Source organism: Strongylocentrotus purpuratus, unplaced genomic scaffold (genome assembly GCF_000002235.5).
Source record: "Strongylocentrotus purpuratus isolate Spur 01 unplaced genomic scaffold, Spur_5.0 spur5_scaffold_5, whole genome shotgun sequence".
Classification (NCBI taxonomy): Eukaryota; Metazoa; Echinodermata; class Echinoidea; order Camarodonta; family Strongylocentrotidae; genus Strongylocentrotus; species Strongylocentrotus purpuratus.
Window position 1 is genome coordinate 22,976,511 of NW_022145611.1, and position 27,531 is coordinate 23,004,041.

Below are 27,531 nucleotides of genomic sequence, written 5' to 3' on the forward strand. Positions count from 1 at the left end.
CAAGCATTACTTTTAACAGAACTTTGTTATTCCTGGCTCATATGAAAGGGCTGGAAATATGATTTTTCTCTTTGAAATTCAAATACCATTCGCTAAATGAATTTTTTGGTACCTTTTCTTCAAATTGTTTTTTAATCACTTATGCATGTAATATGAGATGAGTTTATTAATTATGATAAAACATTGATAATTCTTGTTTTCTTTGAAACAGGAGGATCTAAGTTTTTACAAATATGTGTCATTAAGTTCTGGGACGCACTGTATAGCTAGGCATGACAGGAACCTTGATAATTCCAGTACTGTAAGTTCTTGCCCAAATATTAATTCCACATTTGCAGGAATTGGTGCGAAAATGTTGCTTGGTACAAAGACCAATATAAAACAAAGTATATGGCAAGAAATTTCAATAAAAGGCTGGAATTTCACTTTCTAATGTACTTTATGCAATGCTGCTACCTAGATTTTTGAGGGACAATTTGCTTAATATTCATTGCACACAATGCTTGATTTAAAAAAATTCATGTCATATATATTAATATTCAATTGTTTTCTCAGCCAATACTCCAAAATATCTACTCTCCATTAATGTCTATTTTTCTCACAAATACAGTAATAAACAAATAATACACAGCAGTGAGGGCATTAGTAAGAACTACCTACACAAGGTACCTTTGGACTGTTTTAAAGGTACCGAGTGTGGGTAATTTTACTAATACCCGAACAAAATGAGGTTTTATTACGTGTTGGGCAAAATAAATGCCTGGTAACGTGTACGCTCTCAACCAATCATTTGATTAGGATCCACGTCATCTTATAATACAGACATATAGCATGACCCAGAACAATTTGCCAAAGCAGGTCATAACATATAAACACAATCTAGTGCATATATTTTTACATTCATTCTCTCCACATTTTTGTGTGACTGATAGGCAGTAGGCCTAGATAACAAGCCATGAAACTAGAAAAACGTTTTTTTTTACAATCACACACTGTTTTAGGTAAAATAATAAGCATTCATACACAAAAGTATTAAAATCATAACTACATGTATATATAAACATGTACCTTTAAAAACAAACCTAAGAAGGTATAAAATCAACCTCTAAAAACTTCACCCAGTATTTTATGGAAAGTAAAGCATACACATGTCTACAAATCTACTCATTAGTCACCTTTGTGTTTTTTTGAGAGAGTATTGGAACTTTCAATATATCTTAATTTAAGTGTGTTATTAGATTACAGTAATGCAACAAACTCCTAACCTTAATACCAAAGTACAACGGACATAGCATAATCATATCAAACATTTGTAAATTGTATTGTAACCCTAGCTTAGGTACCCGCTGTACTAAACCTGGGTGGAGAGGTAATTAAAAATGAAGTGCTTTTATACAAAGAGCAACATAGAACTAAAAAAAACTGGTGACATTCAGTCAGTAGGCTGGATTGGTACAACATCACAACAACCTTTCTTTGGTATGAAATATCAACAATATTTATAACATTAAATCCTATCCTCCTCCATGACCCTTTGACATGTCAAACTAGTCACTCCTGTGTATCTCCTTGCCCTTTTGTGCACTAGTGGAGTCGCACATCCCAACTAAGAATGTGTTAGGACCAAGAACAGCTTCTTTTTGATGCAAAAGAAGTTACCCTCTTTGCAAAGTTCATTATCATGCAAGATAATTTATGCCTCATTTAGCAATAAACCAAAAATAACAAAGTGAGAATTTAACTTCATATCCATGTTGCACAGAAGGGGGCACGCATGACTGCACACAAGAGTGGCCCAATTTATGCTGCAATCCCATCACAGAAATCACCCTCTCCTTATAAACCATGTTTGACAACCAACTAGCTGCATTCTTCACCTCTTACTTTATCGCCAAAATAATCATCCACAATTCATTGCCTAGTAATCCAATGCAATCCTTCACTTCTTCATTTCATGGAGCAGTGGTATGGCAAGCAATGAATTCAACTAGCCACACTGATCTTTAATAGCAACAGCTATAATTGAGATATACTGATTTCAGTACTACTACTAACAAATTTCAGAAACTTTTTAGAATAAAACTGTGCGCTGTATTGCATAAGATACCAACCATGAGACCCCAATACTGTTTTTGTCCTTCTTCAAACGCAGCAGCTACATTTTGGTTAAAAACATCACAAGATCGACTGTTCTCTTCTCTCCAATGCATACTGATATTCAGTCCATCACACATTACACTTCTTCAGCTAAAAAGACAGACATGTCATTTCATCTAAAGTAGGCCCGAGTCATTTTGGTTACAAAACTGATTTCTCTCATCTGGTGCACTGATCTCCACATGTAAGACAACAGTATAGATTTTGCATTCTCTTTGTACTTACCCAAACATTTTGTGGGTTAGAAAGATCACTAAAATATCACTTTTTGATATATGTTACTTTTACACCTTACACCAGGTGTAATTTTATGCCACAATTCATTCTATAAAACAAAAGGTATTAGTATTCTTTCAATTCAGAACTATCTGACATTGGAGTCATATTTTGCATTTCAATTTTGCTTCCAACAAAGTAAATTTCTCAGACATTTTTGGGTCATGTGATCATGTTTGTATTCGTGATAACCTACATGTTTGAGAAGAAAAATTTAGAGAAGTTCACTACTTTTTGAGACAAAATGGACTGTAAACAAATTTAAATGAAAGAATACTATTATCTTTTTTATCAAAATTTGACTTTCATATGAAAAGTGAAATTTTAGCCATCTTTCTCACCTCCTCAAGCCAAGTTTTAGGTGGGTTCAGATTCAATACAAAGTCTGTACTGCATCGGGGCCTGACCGGCTCTCAGCCATTGGGCCACGATTTAAAGGAAACTGTGATGGCTCGGACCTAATCTTAATATTCTACCTTACTCACACAAGCACAAGAATGTTCCTAAATCTATCAATAGTAAAAGGTGTTAAGATGATTTGAAATTGCGATTCCTTAGTATCCCTGCGGTTGGTTGTGGACTAGCCACATTTTCATTTAAGTCTGCAACTTCATCTATATTCTCCTCCTCCTCGTCCTTCTTATAATAAACCTCATCCTTATTATCCTCCAACCCTGGGGGAGGATCGTCGCTGGTGTCATCCGAGTAACTCGATAAACTATCATCGCCTTTGAGCGTTTCCACCTTGTGCTTCCCTCCCTTCTGATTGGCCGAGTCACTGTTGTCGCTGCTGATCCCAGAGCTGGGTGCTTCTGGTAGAGCCTCGCCTTCATCTTGAGCAAGGCCACCATCGGGTGTTCTTGATGCCCTCTTACGGACGTTCCTCTGGGGGCTCTTACCACCGGAGGAGGAGGCTGGGCGGTGGGACGGTCCTGGCTGCTGGCTAGTGGTGGATGTGGATGGAGTGATTTGAGCATGATGAGGTGCAGGATCTAAGGGGTCGATGATGGTCACGTGGGGTGGACGATTCCTGAATAGTGCTGCAGAATTAGAAATATTGTTGATTATCAGTCCCCAGCAAATTCATTTAATATTGCAAGAATACAATAGTCACAACATACATACCTACTATATACGCCGTGACAATTTACTTGAGAAAAAAAAGTACAGGGTTAATGGGCAGCACTCTTTTCAACTGATCAATAGAAAATAATATTTGAACGTTCTGTGTAATTTCAATCTACAGCATACTCTCAAGCTTTATCCAACCAACATGAACAGGGGCTTGGCTGAATTTTGACCGCCAGGCATTTGATCTAACGTTTGCTCCAAGTCTCCAAGCTTAGATACCAGGTTAGAGTGGTGTTGCAATTAATTTATAAGATTAAGGGCTGGGGATAGAGCAATAGTTATACGGTTGTCTCGAGGGATGAAGTTAGGAATTCCATTTGTTTAGAAATTGACCACAAGACTGAATGGTGGATATCACATATTTTGACATGGGCCCCATCTTATGAAGAGTTGATATCATTCGCAACTAATGTACAAAAGAGAAAGGAGACTGCAAACTTTTGATTGATTGGAAGACTTACGATTGACTTACGATTGATTTGGATCAATCAAACGGGGCCAAGAAGACAAACTCTACCTGCTTCTTTTGGTACCATTTTTGTTTGGCAACTCATGTTCTTTCATATTTTCAACTCTATCATGAAACAAGGCATGTAAAGAATTGTGTTCTTTTTTCCAACTCGCACACTATATAACCCACCTGATCTTTCTTGTCCCATACTCTGCCTGGCCATCCTGCGTCTCTCCTCATAGCTGAGCACCGTTGAGGTGGTGGGTACCTCTCTCTCCTCTAGACTAGGGTCACCTATCAGGTAACCCACGCACTGCTGCCACATCATCATCGTCAGCACCGTCAAGAAGCAGAAGTTAGAGATGACGCTGACCACGACTGAACTCACAGGCCAGTAAAACATGAGGTACCTGGTAAACCAAATAGAAAATCTAACATTATTCAAAGATTGATAGCTCTAAGGGGCATAGTATAGATATATTGACTGCTATGAGAGGCACAGTTTACAAATATTGACTGCTCTGAGGGACATAGTTACAATAAATGCCCAACCTACTCTCTTGACTGTGTTATGCACCAAGGTAAAACAATGAACAAAGGGGTGGTAGAAATTAAATGATTTCTAAATAATGTAGACTAAAGATTCTTGAAAGTTGAAACACAATCAAAAGTGTTCTGAATGCACAAACAAACAACAAGAATGGTATTAAATGATAGTCATTAATGTAAATAAAAGATAAAACACCAGGAAGCAAAAGAACTTGCAGAGATAACACTGACCAAGGCTGAACTCACTGATCAGGAAAAAAAATAAATATGGTAGCTGGTTAACCAAAATAGGCAATGAAAAGGTGAAATTTAAAAACTTCCTAGTAGCCTACATCACACATGTTTCACATTCTAATATCTGTCATGGCGTTGCATCTAAAAACCAATTTGAAAAACGAAAAAGCTTACCGTAATCCTGTGAACTGGGCATGGACCTTGAGCACAGCAGCATACGTTTCAATTTTCTTGGCTCTCACTTCCAGTCCAATTTTGATAGTAGGTTTGTACTGCAAATCAATAAAAGCAACAGCAACAAACATAAAAATAGATTTCATAATACAAAAAATTTGAAATTGCCCTCCTGAATTACAATTAAATATAAATTGTGAGTATAAGTCAAAATTAAAAGACTCAAAAAATATAGTATAATAATAATAATAATAATAATAATCTTTTAGTCCACTCCAAATTTTATTAAACCGAAATGAAAATTCTTTTTGCCCACAATAAACATCTGTGTACCTTTCATGGAAATCAATTATAGTCTACAGCAAAATTAATATTTCTACAAACCCATGCACATTCACCAAAAGATCTTTCATGTCTGCTCTCTTTTGCAATAAACACCAGAAAAGAAATAAAGCAATACAAATCCCCAAGGACCCCATCTGTTGTCTACTGAGCCATTCCATTCAGATTGAAAATTGATTACTTACAGCATTGTCGACAAAGTCATCTATTAAGTTTACTTGTAGATTCTGTTTTTCTTCTGTGTATCCCGTCAGATAGAGTGGTGCAAGAAACACAACGTTGATCATTTTGAGCAGAGGGGAGCGATACCGTATCATGGCCTGTAAAACAGATAAATGGTCAGAATTATACTCAAGTCAGATCATTGGTAAGGGATGATTTGTTAAACTGTAATGATGTAGCTACCACCCAATTAAACAAAGGGGCATTTTTGACGGGCTAACCCCTTGCCATTTTTCCACATGTCATAAAATTATCTGCAATAACATATTTTGGATGAACAACGTTCATACAGTAGACACCTTCCACAGATGAAAAGAGGCCTTTTTGGAACTGTTCAAATTTTTGCCCAACATTATGGGCTAACCCCTAGCCATTTTTCTCAAAAAGGGGCCACATTCCATGAAATTATCTGCAATAAAATATTTAAGTTGAACTGAGGTCATAGACACCTTCCAATTTCATGGAATTAAGCTTGAGTTCTTGAATCAAGAAAATTGGAAAGTACATGTTTCCTTATTACTGTCACTTTGTCTGATCATAAGAATATTTCAATAATTGGAGTTCTACTGATTTGTGCTTAAAATATCTCATTTGATAATGTGTTGTGTAATAATTTTATTGTAGCACACTGTTATTCATATATTCATGAATCAGACTCTACAATTTTCTTCTTTTCCTTTTTTTTTTATTTATTTTTTACTGTTGTAAATTATTTCTACCATTGTTATGTAACTGTTTCTTTTTCATTTTTGTTTCAAATCCAACCTTAAGTTTTGGTTGCAATAAAGAAATAATAAATACAAACTTACTGGTCTAGATGATTTTGAAGTAATTTCACCAGATTTTGAAAATGTTTGGATCTTGATCATGAAGACTCCTGTTAAAGAGATAGAACACGATAAAGAGGCATAAAGAGAAAAGGAAAGAATGTGTGAACAATTCTATGAAACTGTAAGCATCAGAATGTTACATGCAAAGATCTTCAATGAAATGTTTGCATGCAACTGGACACACTTAATGTATATTGTATTCATTCAAATTCAATGGTCCACTATCAGATGCTTCATTCAATCAACTGTTACAAGTAATTCTAATTCAGTAATCATATTATCATAATGCAATTTCATGTTAGTAGGCCAGAGGAACTTTCATGTTTGTCCCACCTAGCAACAGATAATATATGCAATTTGCGTTCTGAGTACGGCTATTGATATACAGTACCTGGTACCTCTTTACACAGGTGGATGCAATATTTTGTTGCTAGGCAAAAGTAAATAAATTTGAATGCATCATGTATATTTCGAATTGAAATGAATTTGACAAGAGCCACAAATAAAATTCAAAGTAGATGAAACAGGATGGACTAAAGACCCATGCCTTTATTCATCATGTGCTATCTTCAATTAGAATTCTGTGCAAACATCCCCATTTGTTTCTATCATGATTTAGCCTCTGGAATAACCAGCATGTCTCATCTTTGCATAAATGCAAGCAAATAGGGTACATGTGCCTAGATTATTTGCTGTTTGCAAGGCAGACACTTTATTGCCCTTGAAGTGAGATTATTTTTATTTGATGTCTGGCAGGATCATTAAAAAGCAATCATAAGCATAAACCTATACAATGTATATTTGGGAATTTGAAGGTGTCTTTCAGAACCTTCCACATATAACGTATCATATGCTACACCAGAAGTACAGAACGTAGAGGTGCATAATTATCAACAAATTAGTGGCATCTTGCAACTTAGATTATCCTGATAGAAAATGCACAAAAAAATACAGTATGCAACAAAATGTAATAATAACCTACACTGTACACCTAAACACAAAAATCTGATACATCTGTAACATTAAAAAAGGAAAGACTTGTGGTAAGTGCTTTATAAGTAACGTTTTTATTATTATTATTATTTATTTTGTACTTGTAAATACTGGTAGATGGGGATACTTGCCTATCCCCACCCTCTTCTCTCCAATGCAATTAATTGTGTGTATAATTGTTAGAAAACAAAATAAAATCCACCTATCTTTATTTTCTCCCCCATTGAGGGGGGGGGGGGGGTGGTCATGAAATTCAGCACCAACAAGTATATAAGCTTTATTTGCGCCTTTTAATTTTTTTTTCGTCAAATTGTGCCACCCCCTTCTGAAAATGATGTGTACCTACCCTGCTGCATACATGTACACATGCCTTTGAAATCATTCTTCATGGGGAAAATGATATACAAATATGTTCTATTGAACCTACAGAGTAACACTAAAACATATCTCTGAAAAATATGTTCATTAAAGATACATTTCCCCTGATTTAATCATCAAACCATCTTTTGTAGTCATCTGTAAAAGAATTATTCCCTATCACAAATCTTGTCTGTATCCCCAGCAAAGGAAATGAACCATCTGTTCATACTGTAATCTACTCTAACACTTACACCTATGGGTCTACAATCCTTAATGAGTTAACTCTTTTTAAGGGATATCATTTTTAAGCAATTTTGAATTATAAGCAATATCAAAGAGTAATAAATTTAAGATCTGATACTATTCAAAAAGGTAGACAATGACATTTCTCACTCAACTTCCTTCTGTGGATTTAAGAGAAAGCCATTCAGTTATCATTCCCATTTTACAAAATTAACAGAACTGCATATCATGTGCATGGTTTATTAGGATCCTGATTAACACATTAGTAAAAGAAAAATACAGGTAGGCGTCTAGGTGAAGTGAATAAGCACGAGTCATGACACCAAGTATTTCACTCTGTGGAGGTTACACATAGCTTGTACATGTATGTTGTACAACATCCATTTGATCTATTTGCAACATTTGGAGACCTTCCATTATCTCACCCATTCATTATCCTTTCATAGTATTGTTAGCATAGGGATAAGATTTCTGAAGGTACACATTCAAAACATGTTTTGGATTTCAGGTAAAAATGATAAGCAATCATTTTTAAAGGGAACCTGTATTTCATTTTTACTGTTATTAAAATTGATGATTGCCAATACGTATAAAATCTATAATTTAATGAACACAACATAAAGAAGATCTGTGCACTGCTACAATAAGCCACACTGCACTCCAATATATAGTATTCATATTGATTTAATCAAATTGGTTCAACTTCATTTGCTGTTGTATAATATATTTTGGCTTCTATTCAAAAGTGAGCACAGTGAAAATGATCATTAGTTTGGAAATCGTGGTTTTGTCACTCTGGTGCGAGCAAGAACGAAAAATCATCGTTAAATACATTGTACTTTACACCGAGAAAAACATAAATAGTCTCAATCAATTCATAGAGGTAGAACTATATGAAGTACCTTGTACATTCTGTATACACCATCCTGTAGAGTGTAGACATAAACATTTTCCTTGTATTTGTGGCAACTTTATTCAACCGAACAGAAAAACCTTAAAGCATTCACTATATGTATTTCTAAGGGAACGATAATTTCTAGAATGCATAAATAATCCTCTAAAATATATACAACTGTATGATATTCAGTGGAAAGGAATATCATTTAAGAAAAACTAATAATCTTACCCATCCTCAAAGTCACCTTCACACTACCTGTACTTATCAGAGAGTATGATCTATTAGTCAGTTGAATAAACATTACTTTATGATATCATATTGTATGCAAATACTCCTACTGAATCAATTGTGCTATTACAAACAAAAAGAAATTAGATCTACATGTGAACATCCTCCTAGCTTATTATGACTGGATGAGCTCGAATTCAGGACAGTAAATCACAATCTATATAAGTAATACGCTAAGGCTCCGCGGGGGGCGCGACGTCTCGGCGAGCCTTTGTATTCTATTGTTTTTTAATGAGATCGCCGACCCAAGTTGGTGCGGCTATCTCCTCCTGAACCCTGCCCTCGGGGTACCCGTGCCCGGTGCCGTCGTCCGCGGGAGAGTCTACTCTAGCGAATTGGCTATACTACGCCCGAGGTCCTCCTCCGTGTCGACGTCCAGGGCGAAAACAGACGCGACATGCATAATGCAGGATATGCGTGACGACAGAGATACCTCATGGATATTCAACATGACATCCGTAGACACACGACCGATGACTATCCACTCACATTAAGTTGCGTATTAAATGCTCTATGCAAAGGGCGGGATTACCGAGAGTAAAGCATCTTTCTATAGGATGTGCTTTGTTGTAGGTAGGATGTGCTTTGCATGGATTTGCATGTAGTAGCTGCACAAGAGATACACGGGGCTTCCCGTCGACGTCCAAACTTAGAGACCTATTTCCATCATGATTAATTGCCGCGATTTTTATATAGTTTTCGTGAATGGAGGTATGAAATCAAAGCTTATTTTGTGATTATTACGGCCATGTGTACTCAATTTTGATTATCATTTTCTAAAAGGAAAGTTTTGACAAGAAAACCATTGGACTGACAATTCAGTCGCAAGCTAACTTCAGTCACCACACATCACAGTGCAGTAACTCGAGGAATCTCCAACACCGGCACCGGGCACCGCAGGCGTCCGAGGCCTGCGGCGCCTGTGTTTGAGCTTCGTGGAGTTACGCTGGAGTGTTATGTGTGTGAGTAGAGCTGAGCTGAGCTCGAGTCGAAGAGATTTGACACTTTGAAATTGTTATCTGTTGGTTTGCATCATTATTGCCGCGATTTCAATATAGTTTCGTGAATAGATTTACGAAACCTGAGCTTAGAATTAGTAAAAGTATTACTAATGTCTACGTTTTTAAACGACTGTCTGATTTTCTTGTGAAAATTTTACTTTGAAAAATAATTATCGAAATTTATGGTCAGAAATAATCACAATCTAGGGTCTATTATGTTACAGTTCTTGCATCAAATCAATGCATGAAAACTTAGTTATTGAACTAGAAAAATGTTTTTTTTTTAAAATAGGCAATTATGAAGAAGGAAACCTGAAACCCTGAGTTGAGTGTATATTTGTTTCAAGGGGCCATAAACCCCCAAAAGCTCGGGGGTTACGTTCTTCAAAGTTGGGGGGGGGGGGAGAGATCAGATCGCAGCGAGTTGAGTGTATATACAATATAGGCGTGGGGTCCACGGGTTTCAAGGGGCCATAAACCCCCGAAAGCTCGGGGGTTTTAGGCGTTTAATTAGGGTCAGATGAGCATATTTTTAATACTTTATTTGTGACACTTGCGGGTCACTAATTGGCGTGGGGTCAATACGTAGAGTTGCGTAGTGTTGCTACCAACTACGCTGGCCTACGTTACTATATGCTGAGGGACAGAAAGGGGTACGCAAGATGAACGAAAACAAGTCAACATGTTTTAATTTTTTTCGCGTACTTTCAGCGTAGAAACTTGACGCAGAAAGTACGCCTTTTTACGCAACACTATGCTACCCTACGCCAGATCGTCAAAGCAGTAAAAGCTTTCCACACAGTAAGCAACCATATAAGCAAACCTGTACGCCAGCCTACGCATAACCTACGCAGGGACTATTTTCCCATTAATACGCAGCCTAATTTCTGCGTAGTCGGTACGCCACACTACGGAACTCTACGCAGTTCCAGTGGCTTAAAGAATAACTACCGGTACAGTTGGATCGTTTTTTTTTTTTTTTTTATATAAGGCCAAATTTTAAAAAAAACATGTTTAGCGTCCTGTTTTTTCTGAAAAATGGGAAGGAGGATCGAGGCCCTTTTTTTTTTTTTTTTTTCTTTCAAATGGCTGCTCCGTACATTTTCCCTGACATTCAGGCTATTGTTCAAAATGGCAGGCAGCCGACAATTTTTTTTCTTTTCTTTTTTAAGATCAGAAATACATTTTAGCAGTGCTTTTCATGTTTTTTTTCTTAAAAAAAAAAAAAAAAAAAATCAAAAAAAAAATTCAAAAAAAAAAAAAAAAATAGGAGAGGCGGCCCCCAGAAAGGAAGCGGGTGGGGACGCTGTTTTTTTTCTATAAAAAAATTTAAAAAAATAAAAAAAATTCAAAAAAATTTCAAAAAAAAAAAAAATAGGAGGCGGCCCCCAAAAAGGAAATGGGCGGGGAAGCTGTTTAAAAAAAAAAAAAAAATATAGGAGGTGGCCCCCAAAAAGGAAGCGGGCGGGGACGCTAAACATGTATATTTTTTTAATGGCCTGAATGGCAAATAAAGTTCTTGGTGGTTTTAATTTAGACAGTCTCTGTATATCTATTTACACCCCCGCCCCCCTCTAGAATCCCGCGGATTTCCGCGGGTCCTGCTAGTTAACTTATAATTTGCTAGCTGACTCACAGTGCTGGTACAATAATGTAATAATGGAGAACAGAATTTAGCTGCAAGTGAATAAATATGGAGCTGCTGATCAGTCTAGTTCAGGGCCCATATTCATAAAACTGTACAAAATTAATTGTGAATAGTGACTACCGGTAGTCGTCAACGAAATATACTTAGTAAAGTTTTATGTATATGAGCCCTAGTGCGCCAAAAAAATTGGACACCCTGGGCACTCTTTCCAGTTTTGTTTCATACAAGAATAAATCCTCTTTGGTTGACCTAGAAAAATACAATTGAATAAAATACAAAATATTGTTTTTACATCACCTTTAATCACATACAAAGATGGTGCCAGCTATCTATCTATCTTATCAACTCACCTAGGTTTTCATTGACAGGAGACTGAGGCATATCCATATCCAATCTCACATGATACTTCTGACCTGGCATGAATAACTGTAACAAACAAAGATATGATACCATCAATCATACAACACTCTGCTGGTAATCACCAACAAGTACAGTATGGCAGGGCTCCACACTTAACCTTTTTTTCAAATGGGTCTGGATTGAATCTCTTAGAGTCTACATGTATATGTACACAATCTCTATGTGAGATTTTCAAAATTTGGGGGGCCCGGAATTGTATTTTGGGCCTCTACATGTACGTGTCCCGGGCACTCGTTAGTATTGAGCCCTGCCTACGGCTTCAAACAATAGGTGCGCACTGCAAAATGTGAATCAAGCAATCTTATATGTACTCGTCATTATAGTTTCGTCAATCAAATCAACAATCAAACAAACAAACACAGGAGCAAGGCCTGATTTGAGGTCTGGAAATCTAAAAGAGAGCTCTAGTTTTAAAAAAAATTAATTAAATCATGAAAAATGTCATTCTGGTCATTCCAGTGAAAGCTCCAGGAACGTGATTTCGCTATTCAATCTCTGGTGGAGATTCTTGTCTAAAATAAAATACAAATTAATAAAGAAATATTCACTTTTGAGATTTGTGTGAAACTGTGAATAGATGTAAAAGTCTGATACGATTTTTTATTCTTACAAATGGGCAGCCAATTCCCTATCTGCTGTGATCAAGAAGGGCATCCTTACTTAAATGGTTATTCCACCTTACTCATCTGTTCAACTTGCCCAAACATTGGTACATGTAGTTCCTACTATTATCAATATCATACTATGCATAGTACTATTACAATGCATGCACAATACTCTCACACAAAATCTGTATCCAGCTTTATAGTTTTGAGCCCCTTTTTAGGATTTTTCTGTATTGTTTCTCTGCAAGAGATTTTGCTGTTCGGCCACTGGCCATCGTAAAATTTTACTATTAAAACCACTTCAATTTCATTGAACAATATTTTGTTCAAACAGACTTACACTCTTCTAACTCTCAACAAATGATATTCAGAATACAGGTCGATTTGAACAGGAGAATGCCAATGTAATGTTCATGAGGAATGTAACAGAGTTATTATTGAACTTACCCTTTCTTGACCTGGATGTTTTACTAGACTGATGTTGGTCTGAGGGAAAGGGCATGCTTCACTTCCATCAAAACGATCACATAAACTGTAAAACAAGAAACAAATTTTGTAAGATAACAAACGATAACAAAGGAAGCAAACAATGAAAGTGCAAACAAATAATTCTCAGTTAAAAATTGCAATGATTCATCTTTTAACCAAGACTGTAACTTTAGGTTGCAAACTACATATTTGGATTTGAAGATACATTTGACATGGTCATGTCCACAGTGGAATGATAAGGTAATTTATAATTTTTCAAAAGTAAATATACATACATTCTTAAAATTACTGTTTCCCAACTTTTCCTTCATGTATCTGAGGAGGGGTGAAGGGATTGCAGGTAGTGGTCATTGTAGGAGGACTTGAGGCACTTCTTTTTGTAGGTGTTAAAAAACCTTCTTGAGAAATGTGACCAAAAAAAGTCTAAATGACAACAGAGATGGTAGGATTTAGAGAACGGTGGCAACAAAGACAAGTTTGACTTACACAATGTCCACATACATAGTCAAAAAGATATTAAGGCTGATAATGTTTCAGTTTTTAAACTAAACTCCCACCTTACCACACCCCAGGGCTGCCACACCCTCCTGTACACCAGTACATAGATGATGTACATACAGGCCTACATGCACATGCAGTCACAGACTACCCCCTTCATACTTATGCACATTGTACATGTAATTTAGTGAAATATTTTAATCAGCTGCACTAGACATAAAAGCCTAAAGTTTAAACTACAGGAGCCATTATTATGCAGGCACTAGACTCCTATTCATGGATGGAATCTGTGAAAGCTACAGGTTTTAAAGGCTATAATCCCTTCTATTAGGTACCGGTACTGTATTATATAAGAGGCTACTGTGAGGAATACCAATCTTAAAAAACAAAGTGACCTAATAATGAGAATTCCCCATTGACACTACCTGTTGACCTCTCTTTGTTCAAAAATGCAAAGAATTGTGTTTGTACTCTATGATTCGATTAAAAAATTTAATCATGAGAGGAATGTAGCTCTTGGCCTATAGTGACAAACTATTCACCTGTTACAAATAATTGTATTTTAATGGTCATTATGTAAGACAAGCTTTAATGCTTGTCCCCCCATCTAGCAACAACTAATGTATGTAATCTCCATTCTTGCTATTGAATACAATAACAGGTGATTGTCATACCAGGTACATCAAAATGGCAGATAAGTATTCTTTTAATTGAATGTTAAGTAGGACAGAATATTATGGTGCTGAATTCATTATACTGTAGACCTATTTTTTTTTTTTTTTTTTTTTTTTTTGGGGGGGGGGGGGTGTTGTTGAGCCTATTTGTAAAAACATTCCACAACATAACTGCAACTAACATCAGGGACTTGACACTCTCTAAATAGACCAGTTCACTGTTAGTAAAACGTCCCAAGTCACCCCAAATATCCACAGATCTTCAAAACATGAAGAGGTCCCACTTTGTACACTTTGAAATAATCACTCCTATAGCGATGGACACTATGAATATGACTGACAAAGAAAGCGGACAAAATATACAGTTCCTCAGGGAGACAAAGGAACATCCCTTCACTGCTATTATGTAAAAAATGTGTAGAACAGGTGTCACATGCATATTCACCTTTTTACATAATAGCAGTGAAGGGATGTTCCTTTGTCTACCTGAGGAACTGTATATTTTGTCCGCTTTCTTTGTCAGTCATATTCATAGTGGGAGGTGCCACCTACAAAATGTACATGTAAATAGGCCTTGTTTTCCCTTTTCAAAGAATTCTTCCACCTGTGTATCATGGTCTCATGGAGTGCACTGCTTGTGCATAAATGAATAATGATTACATAACTTTCATGAGCACGTATCCAGTATTTTGTCTCTGTGTATTTCACGATTGGGTCTCCAATGACCTTAATCTGCTCATGAATCCTGGCCCCCCACCCCCCCCCCCCCACTCAGTGTTACATGTATTTAGGGTATGCATATATATGCATGTTCCAAGCGACCCCCCCCCCCCCTTTTCAGCAAAAGTCTGGTGTGTAAAGTCAATACGGGTCGACCTTTTTCTTTTGTTACGAGCCGGACATTTTGGTAACACGCATGGGGTCCGTCCGTTCTCGGAGTGGGGGGGGGGGGGGGCCTGAGCAGATGAAAGAAGGGGCCTCACATTAGCTCCCATCCTCCTTGCACCAGGAACATAGGATTTATTGGAACAGTAGGGCAATTCAGAGGTGCTACTTCAAAGTAGCCTGCAGGGGCAGGTTGCCCATTCAAACAAATTCAGGTCTTCTGCACATAAAAATGATTGCTGTTTGGATAGTAGATATTGAGGGCTGCCCCGAGTCCCCTTTGGAGGCAGGTACCCCATTTGAACAACTTTAGATCTCCCTTTCCTGCAGGCGATTCCTACAAATTATGTTTAGAATCCAGCCATGGGTTTTCAAGAAGAAAAAACAAATGTTCATTTACTGCCACCGGGAAACTTTTTGAGGTGCTGCCCCAGGCCCCCCTTGGGGATACGTACCCCATTTAAATTTTTTTCAATCACCTTTGCCTAAGAATGATTCCTACCAAGTTTGGTTCAATCTGGCCTTGCATTTAAGAGAAGTGGAAATTGTAAACCAGTGGGCTTTTTTATTTGGGGGGGGGGGGGGGTGAGTTGCTTCTCTCAACTTTCCAAGCTCCCTTCCCTGGAGGGGTCAGCTCAGTAGCCCTTTAGAGTTTAGAACAATTTCATATCCCCCTGCCTGAGGAATGCTTTCAGTTTCAATCAAGTTGAGTCAAAATCCATATATGAATTTAATGAATTTCTAATTATTGTCATATCCCCATTTGAGGGTCATATACACCATTTGAACAACTGTTGACATCAAAGATTTAAAGCCCATCTGCAATAGTTTACAGGAGGGATTAGACCACCCTGCTAGGTCACTGACAGGTCGTTATCTCATCAAATCAGCTCTCAATTAACATAAGAAAAGGAGGATCATGGGGGACCAATGGTCACCGATTAGGCATTGTCTGCTAAATAGAGGGCACAAGTAGCTATAAGTAGTGCAGTGGGGCTTTAAACTTTTGGTCTAGGCATAAATACGCATTGTGAGGGCGAGGCAGTACTTAGTAGAATCTATTTTTCTTTTTTACTTGCCCCCCAAAATGGGAATAAAAACATGCCCGCAAAAAGTTAATGACCCTTTTTTTTTTGCTTGTCAGAGAAGAGCGATTACCACTATAATCGTAAAGTGAGTATCTAATCAGCAAAAACGTTTTTTTTTAATTTTTACCTTGTGTCTTCGCATTTCTGCCTGTAACTATTAAACATCGCAAAGTCCCTTAAGAGGTCAGCTTTTTTGTAATATCAATCGCACCTTCACTAATTGTCATCTGGAACATGTTGAAGGTAAGCAAATTTATCGCTACCACTCCAATAGCTAAATCTCACATTTTATATTAATTTCTTGACCAATTTCAAAGTGCTTTTCATGAGAAGAAGAAAGAAGAGTCCTCTTGGCACTAGCGCACTCTGAACTTCTGAAGCCACTGTACAGGTAGAACTTTAGCTTACAGCTAGCCGATTCTAGCGCATGCGCATTACAATGATCTAGTCTCAGCCTCATTTTCCTACATTGGCGCCTACAAGTGCCCTTCTGATTGGCTATCGCTGGCTGCCATTCACTCAATGTTATAAAAGATATTGGTGCGAGGAGAAAGCTTGCAATTTTCTGTTTGATCTGTTACAAAAATCATATTTTAGTCGAACCTTCTAGAACTATTCGATACGGTTTTTCAGCATTTTGGTATCGGATCAAACAGAAAATCGCAAGCTTTCTCCTCGCACCGATATCTTATAACATTGAGTGAAGCCAGCGATAGCCAATTGAATAGTGAATAGGCAACATAGGCGCCGGAAGTGGGGGGGCAGGGGGGGCAGTTGCCCCCCCAGTCAAAAAAGTGGGGGGGCAAAACGCATTTTTGCCCCCCCAAAACGCCCCCCCCCCCCTCCAAAAAAAAAAAAAAAAAAAAAAACAGTAAAGGCTTGTATTTTTAATCCAAAAGAACGTAACAATAATAAAAACCTGAATTAAATCACATATACAATTCCATTCGAAGAAACGGAAAGTTCACAGGAATTAAATTTCATAAACATTGCGCATGCCACCTATACGGTATTTATCAATGGAGGTCTCTATAATAGCGATACGCGCATATCGTGGACATATTGTGCGAGAATGGGAAAGCGTGCCCGTTTTTTTGTTATAGGGGTGAGAAGACATGAGCCCCTGAACGCTGGCGTACTGATGGGGGGGGGGATGATGTATTTCTTATTCGAAACAATTGATTTACAAATGTTGATGTTGTGACATGATTTTCCGGCATTTTTTCTCCATTTCTTTTGTAAGTCATACCTTTTTATGCGTTTGTTGGAAAATAAGAAATTCCCAAATTACAGTCAGGCGAAATACGCTAATTTAGAAGCCTTTATGTCATGGTCTGCAAAGTGGCTGGGCTCGAGCCCCCCCCCCCCCTCCTTTTTGAAAAAGTATGTTAAAGAAAAAAAGAAAGAAAGACGGAGAAAAAAATAAGTGACCTGCCAATGTCACAAATAAGGTATAAAAAATGCTCATCTGACCGTAATTAAATGCTTAAAACCCCAGAGCTTACGGGGGCTCCGCCCCCGGACGCCACCAAGGGACCTTAGGCGGGCCCCTGGATGCTCATCTGACCGTAATTAAATACCTAAAACCCCCTGGACCCCACCAAGGGCCCTAAGGCGGCCCCCTGGATGCTCATCTGACCTTAATTAAATACCTAAAACCTCTGAGCTTCCGGGGGCTCTGCCCCCTGGACCTCACCAAGGGCCCTAAGGCGTGCCCCTGGATGCTCATCTGACCGTAATTAAATACCTAAAACCCCTGAGCTTCCGGGGGCTCTGCCCCCTGGACCCCACCAAGGGCCCTAAGGCGGCCCCCTGGATGCTCATCTGACCTTAATTAAATACCTAAAACCTCTGAGCTTCCGGGGGCTCTGCCCCCTGGACCCCACCATGGGCCCTAAGGCGGGCCCCTGGATGCTCATCTGACCGTAATTAAATACCTAAAACCCCTGAGCTTCCGGGGGCTCTGCCCCCTGGACCCCACCAAGGGCCCTAAGGCGGGCCCCTGGATGCTCATCTGACTGTAATTAAATACCTAAAACCCCTGAGATTCCGGGGGCTCTGCCCCCTGAACCACACCAAGGGCCCTAAGACGGCCCCTGGATGCTCATCTGACCGTAGTTAAATATCAAAACCTCTGAATTTCTGGGGGCTCTCCCCCCCCCCCCCCTTGGAACACGTCAATTGCCTTACAGAGGGCCCCTGGATGCTCATCTAACCGTAAATAAATACCTAAAACCCCTGAGCTTCCGGGGGCTCAGCCCCTTGACCCCCTGCCGAGGCTCATTCCCTGGACCCCACGCCAATTTACGCTCTACCTGATCGATAATACTCCACTTTGAAAAACGTTCCGCGGGACCTGCATGTAACGTGTAAGACTGGTGGTGATGCAAATTTTTCGTGTGCCCCCCCCCCCCTTCCGAACTTTTTTTCTCATTACGTCACTGCCCCTGGAATGTGAGCCCCCTGGAATGTTTGCCCCCCCAGTCCCAAACTGCTTCCGGCGTGCCTGATAGGCAATATAGCAATAAGAAGGGCTCGTCGGCGCCAATTTAGTAAAATGAGGCTGCAATTCGTCGAGATCAGATGAAGGTTATGCGCATGCACTAAAAGTAAGCTAAAGTTCCGCATGGTCCGACTATAATTTAACCACTGAATTCTGAACTTACTGATTTACAGATTTGCTTTTGTTAAAAGTAAAACACCATTTTTTCAATTTATATTCATACGATTACAAACTTCTTTGACTTTGCTACTGCATTTATATACTTTCCACACATTATTTAAATCATAAATAATTATCAAGAGAAACACTTGCTCACCCATAATCAAGATAAACTGGTTTTGTATGCAATTCTGTTGGCATGTAAGCATAATAAAAAGTCCCATACAAGAAGAATGCCAGCCACAGCTGAAAAGTCGTCAGAGCGGTGAGCAGCACGACCTTCACCGCAGTGTTCCGGGCCCAAACCACCCAGTGCGATGATATACTCTGCGCTCGTCTCCAAGCTCGTCGAACGGAAGCGACCATTTTGTCCACAGTTTAGCTACAAATGCGGTATCAACTTCGTCTGCGCAGTAGATTACAGTAGATTTATTCTTGATTCCTCAGTTGTAAATACATATTCTAGTTTTGGTTAAAAGTGACCTACAATAGCCGACTTCTCAGGCAAGTAATACCGTTCATCGGAAGCTAAAAGTTGCTTGTTGTTTGTCGAGAGACGGAGATGGCGCTTTTCAATATCGATTTGGGCAGAAATGTTCACACGCCATCTCCATGAATTTTCTTTCCATATGATCAGGCATATCTTCCGATAGATTATGAGATATAAAACTGATGGAATCGAGATGAGTGTGAAAAAGAAATTTCTATTCTACTGCCCTTTGTTAGCAGAATAAAAAGAGAAATTCTCATTTTAATTTGAACATTTACTTTTTTATTAACATATATTTTTTGATATAAAATGCACTATGAATTAAAAAAATATGTATTATTTATATAAACTAGCAAGGAAATAATTCGGTTTAACTTTCTAGAATCCTTTTCAGCAGTTTAAGTCTATTTTTTGCTATTAATATTCTTTATTTCTTTCTCTCCCTCTCTATCCGTCTAAATCTCGCCAACCCTCCTCTCTCTGTCTCTCATTCTTTTCTTTCCATCCTCTATCTCTGATTATACATCTCTCTATTGCTATATCCCTTTCCTCCTTCTCTTCATATCATCTTCTACTGTGTCATTTCGAAAAGTATTTCAAGCAAAACTATATGGATGAATCCCAGGTAGTATACCTCAGGATATGACTTTAATAAAAGAAAAATCTAAGAATCATAGAAAAACAAAATTAAAACTTTGAAGAAAACTCAAAAAGGATTAAAACGTATTGTTTTTGTTTAATCAGAATTTTACTTGTTTGAAGTCATATGATAAACATATAAATAAAACACACACCTTTAAGCATTATGCATTGTTCAAGAATACCAAAGCAATTAATCCAATGAGATATGGATATAAACATTTTGATGTACAGCTAATAAAACAACTGAAGACAAAGACAAAGAGAGAGAGAGAGTGAGAGAGCGCGAGTGATTGATTCGCTAATTGCGCAAACTGCAAAAAATTCCTGTATCAAATCAAAGGAGAATATACTGTTTATTATGCTCCATTTTGTTTATGAGTACCTTTTCTTTGATGTACATGTATTTGATATACCGTAGATAATGCTGATTTTCATTTTTAGTTAGATAGCAAGCATATTATCATATTTACTTGAATATTATTATATAAATTACAAACTACTATCATATGAATGTACATAGATACGGTAACCCTTTGTCAGTAAAATAAGGATCTTTTTTCTTTGAATAATTTGTTCACCTCCGTATTTTTTCTCTCTTTTAAAAAAATGACTGTAATTTGTAAGGGGTAAATATCCACAAACACAAGTTCACATACAATAAATAATTCTATTTGCAATTGCCAATTCATCAATCAATACATTATAATCTTTATAATTATGACATAAAAGCATGTTTATATTAACTTCACATCCTTGTACAAAATTTAAAAATAATGAAAACATTTTCTTGGAGCTTCTTCTCAGATAATCGCTACATATGAGTGACCGTACAGAGAAATATACACAGCTGGAAAACATGTAAATAATTTACTGGACGGAAGAGCTTTGACAAACTTTTCAAGGTGTTTACATTTTGGACCAAATCACTTTCTTTTGGCACTTACATTTGCAAAAATTATCCTACTGGTTGATGAATGTGACAATTTACTTCAAAATCTGAATGATACTTGCACAAGGTGTATGTATATTTTGCCGTAGCAGACAGCATTACTCTCTCCAGGCACACATGAACATGTTAGGTACAATAGGTATCGGGCTAACTAGATCTAGGGGATAACTCAGCAACATGTGGCAAATAGGTTTCCAGAGGTTAAAAAATGCTAACTTCCACAACAGAACGCTAATTTCGCTAAATAGTACTATTCCTTCTTGAGACACTACTTTAAACATTTCTATCAAATGAACATGAAATGGGTATTAAGTACCCTTTAATCTATGCAAATTATGCACATATCTGTGACAGAGTCAACTATCCCGATAAACTTCCATAATTGTTTCCAGTTAGCCTGGATCCGCAGAATAAATATACAGTAAGATTGCCAGCTGAACACAATTCATTTCTAAACTATTGATCACATGAACTCATACACACTAAAATAGAATTTCACATACAGATATGTATCATGATTGAGATGAGAAAGCTGGGTTAATTTCCCAAAGCTAATTAGCACACTCACTACATTGCGTCTACTTGCTATGCCCACTATAATGTACTGTTAATTATTACTTCCATAATCATATATAACATGCCACAGTGCAATTACAAGCAATATTATTAAGCATTGTCTAATAAGCACACAATCAGTATGAAGTATTCAATTGAATGGTTGATTAGTTTCCATTAGATTATTTCTACAAATTTATAACAGTTATTTTGAAATATATATTTACATTCTGAGTCACATAAATGCTTAGAGCTACCTTGATTATTCCTTGATAAATTAAACAAACCAAATTTTACAAATAATGATTGCTATATATACAGACACACAAAACAATTCATACACTTCCCACCACAAGCTAATAGCTAAATATTTCTCTTATAGTTTTTACCAAATTTCACTGCACAATTACAAAGTTAAGAGACAGTCAATAGAAAATGAAATGTCAATTGAAAATTGATAATTAAATGTATAAACTTAAGCAATATTCACAAATATCTTTACATATATTGCAACTAGAAGAAGATATGCAGGAAAGTTATAATTATAATTTCATGTCACATGTATAGGAAATATCATTACAATTATTTTCTAATAAAGGCAATATTAATATACAACACTGGATAATTGTCAATTGATAGAGTTTATTTTGATAACTAAACAAAACAGCATGGGCTACTAGCTAATACAGTGTATTTGTAACAATATTCTTCTTTATGACAAGTGAAAAATCTCAAAATTGATTGACTTAATTTTGATTGCAAAGATTCCTGACAATTTAACAAAACAGCATACAAGTAGCTGAAATTTGAACAAACATACCAAATGCCAGGTACAAAGTTTAATAGATTTACCGGTACATGTCTCTCACTTGACTATGGTAATATCAAAATAACAAGAAATTAGATAAAAATTACCCATAAATGTTTGATTTGTATTGTTTGTTCGGATATTGATCAAGTATACTTTGCAGCAACTAAACTTTGAAATGTGTATCATCTATCTTTGAATAATCATACAGAAAATAATTAAGTTAGCAAAGATACTGCCAGTTTTGCCTTAAAAGAGTAGTGGTTTGTTTCTTCATTTTGGATCAATTTTGTATCATAGCTCAAAATGATTTGTCTATTACCTTTACACAAAATCATTTCCTAACTAAAAAGAAAATGTCACAGGAAAAAATAAATCACTAATTAATTATCAAAGTTTTTAAAAAGTACTATTATTCACACACAGTATTAAGATGATAATGATTAAGAGACAAAAGAACTGAATTATATACACAAAGCTTTACAAAGTCACTGATTGACTGATTCACACGATCAAATCTGCACCACTTCTTATAATTATTTCAGTTCTATGATTAAATTTGATTAATTTTTATTAGTTTAAATTTTCCTGAGGAGATAACAGAGCCAATATCTTATCATATATGTACACATCAATGTTGAAATGGAGAAAGAGGTTAAAATGTAATATATGCAATGAGGAATATAATAATAATTTTGAATTAAATGTGCAAATGTGATGTACACATTTAGAAGTTGGGGGAAAAGCCACAATTGAGTGAAAAGTGTGAATACCCATGAAGTGATAACGCCAGTATGCAAAACATTGTGAAATATACCAATAACAATGAGATACAATTAACAACATATTATTTGCTGCATATAGGTCAAAAGAAAACAATTTGGAATAATTATATTACAAATATTTCAGTACAAAATGAGAAAGCGCTTGTAGAAAAGGCAGATAATATAAGCAGAACCTTTTTTGCTGTCATAATACAGAAGAAAATATATATATATATATATATATATATATATATATATATATAAAAGGATGAACATTTAAACTTCTCAGGCCATATATGTGCTTAAAAGTTAAGTAGATCTTTGTACTGTTTGGTTTTGAATTTCTAAAGAAATCTCATACACACGATCAAGGAAGAAATCACCTGTTAAGCAGAAAATATGGAATTTCTGTTTCTTTGTGAAAATGGCTTTTCAATGGAATGTGAATGATATCAGCTAGGCCTCTCTCACAACCCTAGATCTACTGCATTAAACATTCTATTATCATTATACTTTTTAAAAAAAGATGATGATTAATGACTTTTTAACAAATCGCATATTTTATTTTTTTATTTTTTTGTTTCATGTAGATACTCCCACTGTATTACAGTCTTTTCTCAACCATCAGCTGCAATTCCACACAAGATCCATAACTTAGAGCTGGACTGCACTACTTGTAGCTACTTGCGCCCTCTATATAACAAAAAATGCCTAAGCGGTACCCGTTGGTGCCCCATGGTCCACTTTTTCTTATGTTAATCGAGAGCTGATTTGATGAGATAACCACCTGTCAGTGACCCATGCAGGGAGGTCTAATCCCTCCTGGCCAGACTAGTGCAGATAGGCTTTAAAACAAAAGTGTGGCTGTACTTCATCTTTTAAAGATGCCGTTATTGATAATCTTCCACACCTTACCTCAAGTGACAGTGATTACTTTTTCTTTTTGAAGATGCTACTGATAGAGATCTTCTTCTCCTTGCCATCAGACGGAGGGGAACGCCCCTTCAGGTCCACCACCTGTATCGGAGGCGGGGGTGCCGCCGTGACTCGCCCCACCCTCGGCTTTGGAGTTGTTGCATCTTGGGGTATTGACCTTGGTGACCTTTGATCTCCACTGTTTCCTTGGTGGTGGCTTGAAGCTCCATTTGTGTGACTGGAAGATGAGGCTGTGCTGGATGAGGGGTGTGCAGTTGGGGGAGATGGGGGCAATGTTTGCAATTGGGGGTCTGAGGTTGGGGGAGAGGGGTGTGAAGTTTGGGGTCTTGGTCCTGCTGGGCGTCTGGTAGTCTCCGGCTTTTTGCTAGATGGAGGTGGTGGTTTAGTCTCAGGCTGAGGAGATAATTAGAGATATGAGTTCGACTCAATCTATAACAGGTCATACAAATTTCATTCTCACAAATTCATTGGTGGGGGTTTTCTTGCAACAAGTATCCCCAGATTTTGATTACATTAATATTTTTGGGGGGGAAAATTACTTGTATTTTAAACAATAAATTAAAATGTCAACCGGTTATTTGTCATGCAATTAGCATAGTTCTACTTCTCGTTCATGTCAATCATGGGGAACATATGGCAATTAAATTTGAACATGAAATGGAATAAAAAGAAGTGATGAGAAACATTATACTAGCGTAACCTTAGATCCCTAATACATATATAATATACATCTAAAGAACTAGCGTTGTATGTAGTTTGAAAGATATTTGGGCATACAGTGCAACCATAGTGTAACCACTGGGGTATACATAAATCATTTTTTACAAAGAATTGCAACTTTCAGTATTTTTGTTATGCCGCTCTGGGACTTACCTGATTTTTAACTGAGTCTACAGATGGTACTGTGTCAGGTGGATCTAACATATGATATGAAATGAAATGAAATATAATGAAGTGGAACAAATGATGCAAATGACATGAGCAAGGTGCCTAAAATGTAAATATTGTATTGTAACGGAGCAAAGAAGAAATAGAATGGAGAATTGACTTTTCTACACATTATACACATGTAAGGCAATCTTGAGTATTTGCAGTGCAATTTTAGAAAAGTGGGGGCATAATGGAAGATGAGATGGAGTGCCATGACAATGAATTCACCCTAACCCCCCCCCCCCTACCCCTGCAACAAAAAAAGGAAAAACAGGAATATAAAAGAGACAGATACACTTCATTGCAGCCAAATTTAAATGCTTTCAATGGAATACCATGAAAACCATGGAATTGAATTGCTCCACAAAATTTGTGCAATGGACTTTAATACCTATCACCCGCCAATAGAATGACTCTCACACAAAACCTTTCATGAGTATGAAAACAATTAATGGAAAGAAAGAATGAAATAAAAGTTGTTTTACCCAGTAAATCATCAGCATCATCAAATTCTGGGTCATCAACAGGACCACTTTCATCACTATCCTGAAAAGCGAGATCATCGTCGTCAAGGGGATAGTCTTCATCCAGGAGATCATCTATTAAAGTGGAGAACAACATCAAAAACTTCAACTAGAGGACATCTTAACATGATAAAGATTTTCTATAACAGTACAGATTTGAACTTATTTAAGCGTATGTATCCCTCAAAAAATATCTTGACTATGGTAAATGTTTGAATTCTAGGAGTAACACTACACTTTAAATTGTAAAATCTAGATTCATAAGGGCAAAGGGAGTAACAATATAATGGTAAATATAACACTTTTAACTTCTAGATACAAACTTTACACTGTTCGATCAAGCAGGAGGAATAGTAAGATGTAACATTTGGGAAAGGCTGTCACTCCAGCTTTTAAATATTTGCCACTCTTTAACCCAAAATTCTTCATAAAAATTGTAGGACGATCAAGTGCAGCTGAGTTTTTAATCCAAGGTAATGATAGCACACATTGCCTTGAACATCCCCTGCCCCCCCCCCCTCAGTGTTATTTAGGGTACGCGTATGCATGTTCCCTCCTTTTGAAAACACCCCCCTAAGTCCGGTGTGGTCCCTCCGACCCCGGAGTTGGGGGGGGGGGCTGGGAAACATCCCCAAAGATTGATGTGTGTATTGTACATATTGATGTAGCCATTTTAATGATAATTGCATAAAACATTGAGAGATCATGTGTAACATCTTCATCGATCTCACCATCATTGTCTCCTGCTTCCTCCTCTATAGAGTTCTGTCTGATAATCTGTTCAATCTGGTCTGCTTCATCCTTCTTAATATCAGCATCCTCAGGAACACCAAAGGTCTCTGGAAGTTCGTCATCAAACATGGTGATGCTTATCCTGGGGATCAACATCCGTCTTCTTGATCTGGCTGAAGCTTCCGCAGCCTCCTCCTGTCCTTCCTCCTTCTTCTTTTCCTCCTCCATTTTGCCTTCATCATCACCATCAATTTTATCGGATTGCATCTCACTCCTACCGTTCCTTGATGATATTTTTGAGGATGTGAGTGGTGGTCTGAAGGACTTTGGTACATGCCTACGTGGAGAAGCTTCCTCTTGTTGCTTAGCAACAGATGAGGGAATGGCAGCCTTCTGACTGGAAGTTTGCTTAGATGATACCAAGTCAGTCTGATCAAACTCTGAGTTGTCTGTGTTATGAATGGTTGCATTCTCTGGTGACATGCCAGCCATTTCATCAAGCATGTTGCTTATATTTCCATCCTGAAGAGTCTGAAAAAAAGGATAAATAAATCAACAATATTTAAAGTTTAAGGCAAGTAAATGTGTTACCGAGGATGAAACTTGGGTCGATGTATTATATTGCAATAAAATATGTACACACCAAGCAAATTATAACATTTGTTGCAAAATTGTGCAATGCTTTATTTGAGGTGTAAAAGTTGAAAGAAAAATGACACTTCACATATTCAAATTAGCTTAGATGTCTGTTTCTCAGGCATACATTTAGCAACTAATAGCCAAAGTCTGTATGACTCGGTAGATCACCATGCAAAACATCGGAAGAAAAAAAATTAAAAGCGTTAGATGTCATCTTCAAACAGGCTTATCAAGAAACAGAAACAAGGTATCACATTTTCAAAAGACTTACCTTATTCCTCTCTTCTACCTCTGCTTCTTCATCTTCCTCCTCTATTGTAAACTGCTTGTTAAGAAGACCTCTGCCATTAGGGGGTGCTCCCATCTTCTCCACTTTGTCAAATTCTCGTAGGACATCATCTAGAGTTGTATGGCCAGCATCACGCTTTGCCTCAGCCTGAATTT

The 27,531-nt window shown here is 37.2% G+C and overlaps 2 protein-coding genes across 2 annotated transcripts in view; both read right to left on the reverse strand.

Moving 5' to 3' along the window:
- Positions 1–2,727: 2,727 nt before the first annotated feature.
- On the reverse strand, positions 2,728–19,639 carry LOC579277 (seipin). Its single transcript, XM_779400.5, has 8 exons — positions 19,276–19,639; positions 13,270–13,354; positions 12,148–12,223; positions 6,346–6,413; positions 5,500–5,634; positions 4,973–5,070; positions 4,205–4,425; positions 2,728–3,473 (listed from the first exon to the last, which is right to left on the reverse strand). The coding sequence occupies exons 1-8, from the start codon at positions 19,482–19,484 to the stop codon at positions 2,962–2,964; spliced, it is 1,404 nt and encodes a 467-aa protein (XP_784493.3). The 5' UTR covers positions 19,485–19,639; the 3' UTR covers positions 2,728–2,961.
- A 4,536-nt stretch (positions 19,640–24,175) lies between these two features.
- LOC592871 (spectrin beta chain, non-erythrocytic 5) overlaps positions 24,176–27,531 on the reverse strand; it is a 64,243-nt gene continuing 60,887 nt past the window's right edge. Inside the window, exons 69-73 of the mRNA XM_030999134.1 lie at positions 27,359–27,523; positions 26,448–26,979; positions 25,678–25,791; positions 25,136–25,179; positions 24,176–24,655 (exon numbers count right to left, since the gene is read on the reverse strand). Coding sequence (XP_030854994.1) covers positions 24,257–24,655; positions 25,136–25,179; positions 25,678–25,791; positions 26,448–26,979; positions 27,359–27,523 — 1,254 coding nt within the window. The 3' untranslated portion in view covers positions 24,176–24,256. The remainder of the gene's footprint in view (positions 24,656–25,135; positions 25,180–25,677; positions 25,792–26,447; positions 26,980–27,358; positions 27,524–27,531) is intronic.